Source organism: Oncorhynchus masou, unplaced genomic scaffold, assembly GCF_036934945.1.
Source record: "Oncorhynchus masou masou isolate Uvic2021 unplaced genomic scaffold, UVic_Omas_1.1 unplaced_scaffold_1401, whole genome shotgun sequence".
NCBI classification, from domain to species: domain Eukaryota; kingdom Metazoa; phylum Chordata; class Actinopteri; order Salmoniformes; family Salmonidae; genus Oncorhynchus; species Oncorhynchus masou.
This window is the reverse complement of record NW_027003941.1, coordinates 21099-35608: the sequence shown is the minus strand read 5'-3', so window position 1 is coordinate 35608 and position 14510 is coordinate 21099. Positions and strand designations below refer to the sequence as shown.

The 14510-nt window shown below is 44.7% G+C and overlaps 1 protein-coding gene across 1 annotated transcript in view; it reads left to right on the top strand.

The window, feature by feature from the left end:
- Window positions 1-14510, top strand: part of LOC135530632 (F-actin-uncapping protein LRRC16A-like) — a gene marked incomplete at its 3' end in the record, with an annotated part of 151605 nt that overhangs the window by 118899 nt on the left and 18196 nt on the right. Inside the window, exon 12 of the mRNA XM_064958917.1 lies at window positions 2815-2901. Coding sequence (XP_064814989.1) covers window positions 2815-2901 — 87 coding nt within the window. The remainder of the gene's footprint in view (window positions 1-2814; window positions 2902-14510) is intronic.

Below are 14510 nucleotides of genomic sequence, written 5' to 3'. Positions count from 1 at the left end.
TGGACTCTTGTTGTTGTGTTGTGGAAGTATAGAGAAGAAGAGTTAACAGAATGTTCTGGACTCTTGTTGTTGCGTTGTGGAAGTATAGAGAAGAAGAGTTAACAGAATGTTCTGGACTCTTGTTGTTGTGTTGTGGAAGTATAGAGAAGAAGAGTTAACAGAATGTTCTGGACTCTTGTTGTTGTGTTGTGGAAGTATAGAGAAGAAGAGTTAACAGAATGTTCTGGACTCTTGTTGTTGTGTTGTCGAAGTATAGAGAAGAAGAGTTAACAGAATGTTCTGGACTCTTGTTGTTGTGTTGTGGAAGTATAGAGAAGAAGAGTTAACAGAATGTTCTGGACTCTTGTTGTTGTGTTGTGGAAGTATAGAGAAGAAGAGTTAACAGAATGTTCTGGACTCTTGTTGTTGCGTTGTGGAAGTATAGAGAAGAAGAGTTAACAGAATGTTCTGGACTCTTGTTGTTGTGTTGTGGAAGTATAGAGAAGAAGAGTTAACAGAATGTTCTGGACTCTTGTTGTGGAAGTATAGAGAAGAAGAGTTAACAGAATGTTCTGGACTCTTGTTGTTGTGTTGTGGAAGTATAGAGAAGAAGAGTTAACAGAATGTTCTGGACTCTTGTTGTTGCGTTGTGGAAGTATAGAGAAGAAGAGTTAACAGAATGTTCTGGACTCTTGTTGTTGTGTTGTGGAAGTATAGAGAAGAAGAGTTAACAGAATGTTCTGGACTCTTGTTGTTGTGTTGTGGAAGTATAGAGAAGAAGAGTTAACAGAATGTTCTGGACTCTTGTTGTTGTGTTGTCGAAGTATAGAGAAGAAGAGTTAACAGAATGTTCTGGACTCTTGTTGTTGTGTTGTGGAAGTATAGAGAAGAAGAGTTAACAGAATGTTCTGGACTCTTGTTGTGGAAGTATAGAGAAGAAGAGTTAACAGAATGTTCTGGACTCTTGTTGTTGTGTTGTGGAAGTATAGAGAAGAAGAGTTAACAGAATGTTCTGGACTCTTGTTGTTGTGTTGTGGAAGTATAGAGAAGAAGAGTTAACAGAATGTTCTGGACTCTTGTTGTTGTGTTGTGGAAGTATAGAGAAGAAGAGTTAACAGAATGTTCTGGACTCTTGTTGTGGAAGTATAGAGAAGAAGAGTTAACAGAATGTTCTGGACTCTTGTTGTTGTGTTGTGGAAGTATAGAGAAGAAGAGTTAACAGAATGTTCTGGACTAGAATAGAACTCTTGTAATGTTTCCTGCTGAACTATGAGAGCAGGTTAAACATTTCATCACCTCTAGACCTGTGGTGTCTTTCCTACTGAACTATGAGAGCAGGTTAAACATTTCATCTCCTCTAGACGGGTGGTGTCTTTCCTGCTGAACTATGAGAGCAGGTTAAACATTTCATCTCCTCTAGACGGGTGGTGTCTTTCCTGCTGAACTATGAGAGCAGGTTAAACATTTCATCACCTCTAGACCTGTGGTGTCTTTCCTGCTGAACTATGAGAGCAGGTTAAACATTTCATCACCTCTAGACCTGTGGTGTCTTTCCTGCTGAGCTATGAGAGCAGGTTAAACATTTCATCACCTCTAGACGGGTGGTGTCTTTCCTGCTGAACTCTGAGAGCAGGTTAAACATTTCATCACCTCTAGATGGGTGGTGTCTTTCCTGCTGAACTATGAAAGCAGGTTAAACATTTCATCTCCTCTAGACCTGTGGTGTCTTTCCTGCTGAACTATGAGAGCAGGTTAAACATTTCATCACCTCTAGACCTGTGGTGTCTTTCCTGCTGAACTATGAGAGCAGGTTAAACATTTCATCACCTCTAGACCTGTGGTGTCTTTCCTGCTGAACTATGAGAGCAGGTTAAACATTTCATCACCTCTAGACGGGTGGTGTCTTTCCTGCTGAACTATGAGAGCAGGTTAAACATTTCATCACCTCTAGACGGGTGGTGTCTTTCCTGCTGAGCTATGAAAGCAGGTTAAACATTTCATCTCCTCTAGACCTGTGGTGTCTTTCCTGCTGAGCTATGAGAGCAGGTTAAACATTTCATCACCTCTAGACGGGTGGTGTCTTTCCTGCTGAACTATGAGAGCAGGTTAAACATTTCATCACCTCTAGACCTGTGGTGTCTTTCCTGCTGAGCTATGAGAGCAGGTTAAACATTTCATCACCTCTAGACGGGTGGTGTCTTTCCTGCTGAACTATGAGAGCAGGTTAAACATTTCATCACCTCTAGACCTGTGGTGTCTTTCCTGCTGAACTATGAGAGCAGGTTAAACATTTCATCTCCTCTAGACCTGTGGTGTCTTTCCTGCTGAACTATGAGAGCAGGTTAAACATTTCATCTCCTCTAGACGGGTGGTGTCTTTCCTGCTGAACTATGAGAGCAGGTTAAACATTTCATCACCTCTAGACGGGTGGTGTCTTTCCTGCTGAACTATGAGAGCAGGTTAAACATTTCATCACCTCTAGACGGGTGGTGTCTTTCCAACTCACATCATTTAAAGAGATGCTAAAATATAAAGAGATGCTAAAATATCCTGCTTCTCTCAGATTTACCAGCAACATTTGTCCTCATGTAACATGTGTCGTCAAGAGACAGTTGAGTTGTACAATCTGTCTTTAACCAAACGCTAAGCGGCCTGCATTAGAATGAACACTGAGTGTCTGTGTGAACAGAGATGTAGTTTGCCTTCCCATGTCGCTCTCCTCGGCAGCTCAGGGAAAATGAAGGCAGGGAATTGAAATCCCCAGTCTGTCTGATATCGTGGTACTTGTATCGCCAAATGACTGAGTGTTGCTTTCCATTCTGCTGTTTCCTCCAGGAATCACCTCCCTGGGAGCACAGTTCGCCAAACTCCCTAAGGGACTCAAGCATTTAAACTTTTCCAAAACCTCATTGTCACCCAAAGGTAATGACTGGAGTTTCTCGCATTCTGACACTTGCATGGAAAACTTGTATTCAACTTCCTTACAAATGAACCACAGACAGTTATCTAATGTTTAACATCCACAGACAGTTCTCTAATGTTTAACATCCACAGACAGTTCTCTAATCTAATGTTTAACATCCACAGGGCTGTTCTCTAATGTTTAACATCCACAGACAGTTCTCTAATGTTTAACATCCACAGGGCTGTTCTCTAATGTTTAACATCCACAGACAGTTCTCTAATGTTTAACATCCACAGGGCTGCTCTCTAATGTTTAACATCCACAGACAGTTCTCTAATGTTTAACATCCACAGGGCTGCTCTCTAATGTTTAACATCCACAGACAGTTATCTAATGTTTAACATACACAGGGCTGCTCTCTAATGTTTAACATCCACAGGGCTGCTCTAATGTTTAACATCCACAGACAGTTCTCTAATGTTTAACATCCACAGGGCTGCTCTCTAATGTTTAACATCCACAGACAGTTCTATAATGTTTAACATCCACAGACAGTTCTCTAATGTTTAACATCCACAGGGCTGTTCTCTAATGTTTAACATCCACAGGGCTGCTCTCTAATGTTTAACATCCACAGACAGTTCTATAATGTTTAACATCCACAGACAGTTCTCTAATGTTTAACATCCACAGGGCTGCTCTCCAATGTTTAACATCCACAGACAGTTCTCTAATGTTTAACATCCACAGACAGTTCTATAATGTTTAACATCCACAGACAGTTCTCTAATGTTTAACATCCACAGACAGTTCTCTAATGTTTAACATCCACAGGGCTGTTCTCTAATGTTTAACATCCACAGGGCTGTTCTCTAATGTTTAACATCCACAGGGCTGCTCTCTAATGTTTAACATCCACAGACAGTTCTCTAATGTTTAACATCCACAGACAGTTCTCTAATGTTTAACATCCACAGACAGTTCTCTAATGTTTAACATCCACAGACAGTTCTATAATGTTTAACATCCACAGACAGTTCTCTAATGTTTAACATCCACAGACAGTTCTCTAATGTTTAACATCCACAGACAGTTCTCTAGTGTTTAACATCCACAGACAGTTCTCTAATGTTTAACATCCACAGACAGTTCTCTAATGTTTAACATCCACAGGGCTGCTCTCTAATGTTTAACATCCACAGACAGTTCTCTAATGCTTAACATCCACAGACAGTTCTCTAATGTTTAACATCCACAGACAGTTCTCTAATGTTTAACATCCACAGACAGTTCTCTAATGTTTAACATCCACAGACAGTTCTCTAGTGTTTAACATCCACAGACAGTTCTCTAATGTTTAACATCCACAGACAGTTCTCTAATGTTTAACATCCACAGACAGTTCTCTAATGTTTAACATCCACAGGGCTGATCTCTAATGTTTAACATCCACAGACAGTTCTCTAATGTTTAACATCCACAGACAGTTCTCTAGTGTTTAACATCCACAGACAGTTCTCTAATGTTTAACATCCACAGACAGTTCTCTAATGTTTAACATCCACAGGGCTGTTCTCTAATGTTTAACATCCACAGACAGTTCTCTAATGTTTAACATCCACAGGGCTGCTCTCTAATGTTTAACATCCACAGGGCTGCTCTCTAATGTTTAACATCCACAGACAGTTCTCTAATGTTTAACATCCACAGACAGTTCTCTAATGTTTAACATCCACAGGGCTGCTCTCTAATGTTTAACATCCACAGACAGTTCTCTAATGTTTAACATCCACAGGGCTGCTTGCTGTGAAATCATTTCCCTTTTTGATGCATGACTTATATTGTTGTTGATATTGTTGTCTATATTGTTGTTTATATTGTTGATATTGTTGTCTATATTCTTGTCTTTTGTTGTTTATATTATTGTTGATATTGTTGTCTATATTGTTTATATTGTTGTTGATATTGTTGTCTATATTGTTGTCTATATTGTTCTTTACATTGTTGTCTATATTGTCGTCGATATTGTTGTTTATATTGTTGTTTACATTGTTGTCTGTATTGTTGTTAAGATTCAAAGTATTCACCAAAGGTTAAAGCACATTATAAACTGGGTGGTTTGAGCCCTGATTGGCTGAAAGTCATTGTATATTTAAGCAATAAGGCCATGTTGATTGGCTGAAAGCCATGGTATATTTAAGCAATAAGGCCATGTTGATTGGCTGAAAGCCATGGTATATTTAAGCAATAAGGCCATGTTGATTGGCTGAAAGCCATGGTATATTTAAGCAATAAGGCCATGTTGATTGGCTGAAAGCCATGGTGTATTTAAGCAATAAGGCCATGTTGATTGGCTGAAAGCCATGGTATATTTAAGCAATAAGGCCATGTTGATTGGCTGAAAGCCATGGTATATTTAAGCAATAAGGCCATGTTGATTGGCTGAAAGCCATGGTATATTTAAGCAATAAGGCCATGTTGATTGGCTGAAAGCCATGGTATATTTAAGCAATAAGGCCATGTTGATTGGCTGAAAGCCATGGTGTATTTAAGCAATAAGGCCATGTTGATTGGCTGAAAGCCATGGTATATTTAAGCAATAAGGCCATGTTGATAGGCTGAAAGCCATGGTATATTTAAGCAATAAGGCCATGTTGATTGGCTGAAAGCCATGGTATATTTAAGCAATAAGGCCATGTTGATAGGCTGAAAGCCATGGTATATTTAAGCAATAAGGCCATGTTGATTGGCTGAAAGCCATGGTATATTTAAGCAATAAGGCCATGTTGATTGGCTGAAAGCCATGGTATATTTAAGCAATAAGGCCATGTTGATAGGCTGAAAGCCATGGTATATTTAAGCAATAAGGCCATGTTGATTGGCTGAAAGCCATGGTATATTTAAGCAATAAGGCCATGTTGATTGGCTGAAAGCCATGGTATATTTAAGCAATAAGGCCATGTTGATAGGCTGAAAGCCATGGTATATTTAAGCAATAAGGCCATGTTGATTGGCTGAAAGCCATGGTATATTTAAGCAATAAGGCCATGTTGATTGGCTGAAAGCCATGGTATATTTAAGCAATAAGGCCATGTTGATTAGTAATATAGCCCTAATTAATGACACTGTTACTGCAGAGGGAGGGAGCCTGATGGAACAGCACTGTTACTGCAGAGGGAGGGAGCCTAAAGGAACAGCACTGTTACTGCAGAGGGAGGGAGCCTATAGGAACAGCACTGTTACTGCAGAGGGAGGGAGCCTATAGGAACAGCACTGTTACTGCAGAGGGAGGGAGTCTAATGGAACAGCACTGTTACGGCAGAGGGAGGGAACCTAATGGAACAGCACTGTTACTACAGAGGGAGGGAACCTAATGGAACAGCACTGTTACTGCAGAGGGAGGGAGCCTAAAGGAACAGCACTGTTACTGCAGAGGGAGGGAGCCTAAAGGAACAGCACTGTTACTGCAGAGGGAGGGAGCCTAAAGGAACAGCACTGTTACTGCAGAGGGAGGGAGCCTGATGGAACAGCACTGTTACTGCAGATGGAGGGAGCCTATAGGAACAGCACTGTTTACTGCAGAGGGAGGGAGCCTATAGGAACAGCACTGTTACTGCAGATGGAGGGAGCCTATAGGAACAGCACTGATACTGCAGAGGGAGGGAGCCTATAGGAACAGCACTGTTACTGCAGATGGAGGGAGCCTATAGGAACAGCACTGTTACTGCAGAGGGAGGGAGCCTATAGGAACAGCACTGTTTACTGCAGAGGCAGGGAGCCTAAAGGAACAGCACTGTTACTGTAGAGGGAGGGAGCCTAATAGAACAGCACTGTTTACTGCAGAGGGAGGGAGCCTAAAGGAACAGCACTGTTACTGCAGAGGGAGGGAGCCTAATGGAACAGCACTGATACTGCAGAGGGAGGGAGCCTAAAGGAACAGCACTGTTACTGCAGATGGAGGGAGCCTATAGGAACAGCACTGTTTACTGCAGAGGGAGGGAGCCTATAGGAACAGCACTGTTTACTGCAGAGGGAGGGAGCCTAATGGAACAGCACTGTTACTGCAGAGGGAGGGAGCCTAATGGAACAGCACTGTTTACTGCAGAGGGAGGGAGCCTAAAGGAACAGCACTGTTTACTGCAGAGGGAGGGAGCCTAAAGGAACAGCACTGTTTACTGCTGAGGGAGGGAGCCTAAAGGAACAGCACTGTTACTGCAGAGGGAGGGAGCCTAAAGGAACAGCACTGTTACTGCAGAGGGAAGGAGCCTAAAGGAAGAGCACTGTTACTGCAGAGGGAGGGAGCCTAATGGAACAGCACTGTTTACTGCAGAGGGAGGGAGCCTAAAGGAACAGCACTGTTACTGCAGAGGGAGGGAGCCTAAAGGAACAGCACTGTTACTGCAGAGGGAGGGAGCCTAATGGAACAGCACTGTTACTGCAGAGGGAGGGAGCCTAAAGGAAGAGCACTGTTACTGCAGAGGGAGGGAGCCTAATGGAACAGCACTGTTACTGCAGAGGGAGGGAGCCTATAGGAACAGCACTGTTACTGCAGAGGGAGGGAACCTATAGGAACAGCACTGTTTACTGCAGAGGGAGGGAGCCTATAGGAACAGCACTGTTACTGCAGAGGGAGGGAACCTATAGGAACAGCACTGTTACTGCAAAGGGAGGGAGCCAAATGCTCTCCTAATGCTCTCCTCTCCTCTCCTCTCCTCTCCTCTCCTCTCCTCTCCTCTCCTCTCCTCTCTCCTCCTCTCCTCTCCTCTATTTCTCTGTAATGGCCTGTAATGAATTGAGTTCCATAGATCAACTTTCGGCATGCTTCAGAATGCCCCCTAAGGCCTGGCATTTATCTGTCTATTGATTGGTTCTCCCAGGAGAGAGGCCAGTTCCTCAGAGTTCACACTGACTTATGGGAGTTTGATTCTGGGCCAGAGTGATCCCTCACTGTCTGTCTAACCCTGTATACCAAGAGAGATCCCTCACTGTCTGTCTAACCCTGTATACCAAGAGAGATCCCTCACTGTCTGTCTAACCCTCTATAGCCAGAGAGATCCCTCACTGTCTGTCTAACCCCCTATAGTCAGAGAGATCCCTCACTGTCTGTCTAACCCCCTATAGTCAGAGAGATCCCTCACTGTCTGTCTAACCCCATATAGCCAGAGAGATCCCTCACTGTCTGTCTAACCCTCTATAGCCAGAGAGATCCCTCACTGTCTGTCTAACCCTCTATAGCCAGAGAGATCCCTCACTGTCTGTCTAACCCCATATAGCCAGAGAGATCCCTCACTGTCTGTCTAACCCTCTATACCCAGAGAGATCCCTCACTGTCTGTCTAACCCTCTATATCCAGAGATATCCCTCACTGTCTGTCTAACCCCATATAGCCAGAGAGATCCCTCACTGTCTGTCTGACCCTCTATAGCCAGAGATATCCCTCACTGTCTGTCTAACCCTCTATAGCCAGAGATATCCCTCACTGTCTGTCTAACCCTCTATAGCCAGAGAGATCCCTCACTGTCTGTCTAACCCTCTATAGTCAGAGAGATCCCTCACTGTCTGTCTGACCCTCTATAGCCAGAGAGATCCCTCACTGTCTGTCTAACCCTCTATAGCCAGAGAGATCCCTCACTGTCTGTCTAACCCTCTATAGTCAGAGAGATCCCTCACTGTCTGTCTGACCCTCTATAGCCAGGTAGATTGTTGACAGGCTGTCTGACCCTCTATAGCCAGGTAGATTGTTGACAGGCTGTCTAACCCTCTATAGCCAGGTAGATTGTTGACAGGCTGTCTGACCCTCTATAGCCAGGTAGATTGTTGACAGGCTGTCTAACTCTATAGCCAGGTAGATTGTTGACAGGCTGTCTAACTCTATAGTCAGGTAGATTGTTGACAGGCTGTCTAACTCTATAGCCAGGTAGATTGTTGACAGGCTGTCTAACTCTATAGCCAGGTAGATTGTTGACAGGCTGTCTAACTCTATAGCCAGGTAGATTGTTGACAGGCTGTCTGACCCTCTATAGCCAGGTAGATTGTTGACAGGCTGTCTAACTCTATAGCCAGGTAGATTGTTGACAGGCTGTCTGACCCTCTATAGCCAGGTAGATTGTTGACAGGTTGTCTAACTCTATAGCCAGGTAGATTGTTGACAGGCTGTCTAACACTATAGCCAGGTAGATTGTTGACAGGCTGTCTGACCCTCTATAGCCAGGTAGATTGTTGACAGGTTGTCTAACTCTATAGCCAGGTAGATTGTTGACAGGCTGTCTGACCCTCTATAGCCAGGTAGATTGTTGACAGGCTGTCTGACCCTCTATAGCCAGGTAGATTGTTGACAGGCTGTCTGACCCTCTATAGCCAGGTAGATTGTTGACAGGCTGTCTAACTCTATAGCCAGGTAGATTGTTGACAGGCTGTCTGACCCTCTATAGCCAGGTAGATTGTTGACAGGCTGTCTGACCCTCTATAGCCAGGTAGATTGTTGACAGGCTGTCTAACTCTATAGCCAGGTAGATTGTTGACAGGCTGTCTAACTCTATAGCCAGGTAGATTGTTGACAGGCTGTCTGACCCTCTATAGCCAGGTAGATTGTTGACAGGCTGTCTAACTCTATAGCCAGGTAGATTGTTGACAGGCTGTCTGTCTAACTCTATAGCCAGGTAGATTGTTGACAGGCTGTCTGACCCTCTATAGCCAGGTAGATTGTTGACAGGCTGTCTGACCCTCTATAGCCAGGTAGATTGTTGACAGGCTGTCTGACCCTCTATAGCCAGGTAGATTGTTGACAGGCTGTCTGACCCTCTATAGCCAGGTAGATTGTTGACAGGCTGTCTGACCCTCTATAGCCAGGTAGATTGTTGACAGGCTGTCTAACTCTATAGCCAGGTAGATTGTTGACAGGCTGTCTGACCCTCTATAGCCAGGTAGATTGTTGACAGGCTGTCTAACTCTATAGCCAGGTAGATTGTTGACAGGCTGTCTGACCCTCTATAGCCAGGTAGATTGTTGACAGGCTGTCTAACTCTATAGCCAGGTAGATTGTTGACAGGCTGTCTGACCCTCTATAGCCAGGTAGATTGTTGACAGGCTGTCTAACTCTATAGCCAGGTAGATTGTTGACAGGCTGTCTGACCCTCTATAGCCAGGTAGATTGTTGACAGGCTGTCTAACTCTATAGCCAGGTAGATTGTTGACAGGCTGTCTGACCCTCTATAGCCAGGTAGATTGTTGACAGGCTGTCTAACTCTATAGCCAGGTAGATTGTTGACAGGCTGTCTAACTCTATAGTCAGGTAGATTGTTGACAGGTTGTCTAACTCTATAGCCAGGTAGATTGTTGACAGACTGTCTGACCCTCTATAGCCAGGTAGATTGTTGACAGGCTGTCTGACCCTCTATAGCCAGGTAGATTGTTGACAGGCTGTCTAACTCTATAGCCAGGTAGATTGTTGACAGGCTGTCTGACCCTCTATAGCCAGGTAGATTGTTGACAGGCTGTCTAACTCTATAGCCAGGTAGATTGTTGACAGGCTGTCTGACCCTCTATAGCCAGGTAGATTGTTGACAGGCTGTCTAACTCTATAGCCAGGTAGATTGTTGACAGGCTGTCTGACCCTCTATAGCCAGGTAGATTGTTGACAGGCTGTCTGACCCTCTATAGCCAGGTAGATTGTTGACAGGCTGTCTGACCCTCTATAGCCAGGTAGATTGTTGACAGGCTGTCTAACTCTATAGCCAGGTAGATTGTTGACAGGCTGTCTAACTCTATAGCCAGGTAGATTGTTGACAGGCTGTCTAACTCTATAGCCAGGTAGATTGTTGACAGGCTGTCTAACTCTATAGCCAGGTAGATTGTTGACAGGCTGTCTAACTCTATAGCCAGGTAGATTGTTGACAGGCTGTCTAACTCTATAGCCAGGTAGATTGTTGACAGGCTGTCTAACTCTATAGCCAGGTAGATTGTTGACAGGCTGTCTGACTCTATAGCCAGGTAGATTGTTGACAGGCTGTCTAACTCTATAGCCAGGTAGATTGTTGACAGGCTGTCTGACCCTCTATAGCCAGGTAGATTGTTGACAGGCTGTCTAACTCTATAGCCAGGTAGATTGTTGACAGGCTGTCTGACCCTCTATAGCCAGGTAGATTGTTGACAGGCTGTCTAACTCTATAGCCAGGTAGATTGTTGACAGGCTGTCTAACTCTATAGCCAGGCAGATTGTTGACAGGCTGTCTAACTCTATAGCCAGGTAGATTGTTGACAGGCTGTCTAACCCTCTATAGCCAGGTAGATTGTTGACAGGCTGTCTGACCCTCTATAGCCAGGTAGATTGTTGACAGGCTGTCTGACCCTCTATAGCCAGGTAGATTGTTGACAGGCTGTCTAACTCTATAGCCAGGTAGATTGTTGACATGCTGTCTAACTCTATAGCCAGGTAGATTGTTGACAGGCTGTCTAACTCTATAGCCAGGTAGATTGTTGACAGGCTGTCTGACCCTCTATAGCCAGGTAGATTGTTGACAGGCTGTCTGACCCTCTATAGCCAGGTAGATTGTTGACAGGCTGTCAGACCCTCTATAGCCAGGTAGATTGTTGACAGGCTGTCTGACCCTCTATAGCCAGGTAGATTGTTGACAGGCTGTCTGACCCTCTATAGCCAGGTAGATTGTTGACAGGCTGTCTGACCCTCTATAGCCAGGTAGATTGTTGACAGGCTGTCTGACTCTATAGCCAGGTAGATTGTTGACAGGCTGTCTAACTCTATAGCCAGGTAGATTGTTGACAGGCTGTCTAACTCTATAGCCAGGTAGATTGTTGACAGGCTGTCTGACCCTCTATAGCCAGGTAGATTGTTGACAGGCTGTCTGACCCTCTATAGCCAGGTAGATTGTTGACAGGCTGTCTAACTCTATAGCCAGGTAGATTGTTGACAGGCTGTCTGACCCTCTATAGCCAGGTAGATTGTTGACAGGCTGTCTGACCCTCTATAGCCAGGTAGATTGTTGACAGGCTGTCTGACCCTCTATAGCCAGGTAGATTGTTGACAGGCTGTCTAACTCTATAGCCAGGTAGATTGTTGACAGGCTGTCTAACTCTATAGCCAGGTAGATTGTTGACAGGCTGTCTGACCCTCTATAGCCAGGTAGATTGTTGACAGGCTGTCTGACTCTATAGCCAGGTAGATTGTTGACAGGTTGTCTGACCCTCTATAGCCAGGTAGATTGTTGACAGGCTGTCTAACTCTATAGCCAGGTAGATTGTTGACAGGCTGTCTAACTCTATAGCCAGGTAGATTGTTGACAGGCTGTCTGACCCTCTATAGCCAGGTAGATTGTTGACAGGCTGTCTGACCCTCTATAGCCAGGTAGATTGTTGACAGGCTGTCTAACCCTCTATAGCCAGGTAGATTGTTGACAGGCTGTCTGACCCTCTATAGCCAGGTAGATTGTTGACAGGCTGTCTAACTCTATAGCCAGGTAGATTGTTGACAGGCTGTCTAACTCTATAGCCAGGTAGATTGTTGACAGGCTGTCTAACTCTATAGCCAGGTAGATTGTTGACAGGCTGTCTAACCCTCTATAGCCAGGTAGATTGTTGACAGGCTGTCTGACCCTCTATAGCCAGGTAGATTGTTGACAGGCTGTCTAACTCTATAGCCAGGTAGATTGTTGACAGGCTGTCTAACTCTATAGCCAGGTAGATTGTTGACAGGCTGTCTAACTCTATAGCCAGGTAGATTGTTGACAGGCTGTCTAACTCTATAGCCAGGTAGATTGTTGACAGGCTGTCTAACTCTATAGCCAGGTAGATTGTTGACAGGCTGTCTGACCCTCTATAGCCAGGTAGATTGTTGACAGGCTGTCTGACCCTCTATAGCCAGGTAGATTGTTGACAGGCTGTCTAACCCTCTATAGCCAGGTAGATTGTTGACAGGCTGTCTGACCCTCTATAGCCAGGTAGATTGTTGACAGGCTGTCTGACCCTCTATAGCCAGGTAGATTGTTGACAGGCTGTCTGACCCTCTATAGTCAGGTAGATTGTTGACAGGTTGTCTGACCCTCTATAGCCAGGTAGATTGTTGACAGGCTGTCTGACCCTCTATAGCCAGGTAGATTGTTGACAAGCTGTCTAACTCTATAGCCAGGTAGATTGTTGACAGGCTGTCTGACCCTCTATAGCCAGGTAGATTGTTGACAGGCTGTCTAACTCTCTATAGCCAGGTAGATTGTTGACAGGTTGTCTGACCCTCTATAGCCAGGTAGATTGTTGACAGGCTGTCTGACCCTCTATAGCCAGGTAGATTGTTGACAGGCTGTCTGACCCTCTATAGCCAGGTAGATTGTTGACAGGCTGTCTGACCCTCTATAGCCAGGTAGATTGTTGACAGGCTGTCTAACTCTATAGCCAGGTAGATTGTTGACAGGCTGTCTAACTCTATAGTCAGGTAGATTGTTGACAGGCTGTCTGACCCTCTATAGCCAGGTAGATTGTTGACAGGCTGTCTGACCCTCTATAGCCAGGTAGATTGTTGACAGGCTGTCTGACCCTCTATAGCCAGGTAGATTGTTGACAGGCTGTCTGACCCTCTATAGCCAGGTAGATTGTTGACAGGCTGTCTAACTCTATAGCCAGGTAGATTGTTGACAGGCTGTCTAACCCTCTATAGTCAGGTAGATTGTTGACAGGCTGTCTAACTCTATAGCCAGGTAGATTGTTGACAGGCTGTCTAACTCTATAGCCAGGTAGATTGTTGACAGGCTGTCTAACTCTATAGTCAGGTAGATTGTTGACAGGCTGTCTAACTCTATAGCCAGGTAGATTGTTGACAGGCTGTCTAACTCTATAGTCAGGTAGATTGTTGACAGGCTGTCTAACTCTATAGCCAGGTAGATTGTTGACAGGCTGTCTAACTCTATAGCCAGGTAGATTGTTGACAGGCTGTCTAACCCTCTATAGCCAGGTAGATTGTTGACAGGCTGTCTAACCCACTATAGCCAGGTAGATTGTTGACAGGCTGTCTAACCCACTATAGCCAGGTAGATTGTTGACAGGCTGTCTGACCCTCTATAGCCAGGTAGATTGTTGACAGGCTGTCTGACCCTCTATAGCCAGGTAGATTGTTGACAGGCTGTCTAACCCACTATAGCCAGGTAGATTGTTGACAGGCTGTCTGACCCTCTATAGCCAGGTAGATTGTTGACAGGCTGTCTAACTCTATAGCCAGGTAGATTGTTGACAGGTTGTCTAACTCTATAGCCAGGTAGATTGTTGACAGGCTGTCTAACCCTCTATAGCCAGGTAGATTGTTGACAGGCTGTCTGACCCTCTATAGCCAGGTAGATTGTTGACAGGCTGTCTGACCCTCTATAGCCAGGTAGATTGTTGACAGGCTGTCTAACTCTATAGCCAGGTAGATTGTTGACAGGCTGTCTGACCCTCTATAGCCAGGTAGATTGTTGACAGGCTGTCTAACTCTATAGCCAGGTAGATTGTTGACAGGCTGTCTGACCCTCTATAGCCAGGTAGATTGTTGACAGGCTGTCTAACTCTATAGCCAGGTAGATTGTTGACAGGCTGTCTAACTCTATAGCCAGGTAGATTGTTGACAGGCTGTCTGACCCTCTATAGC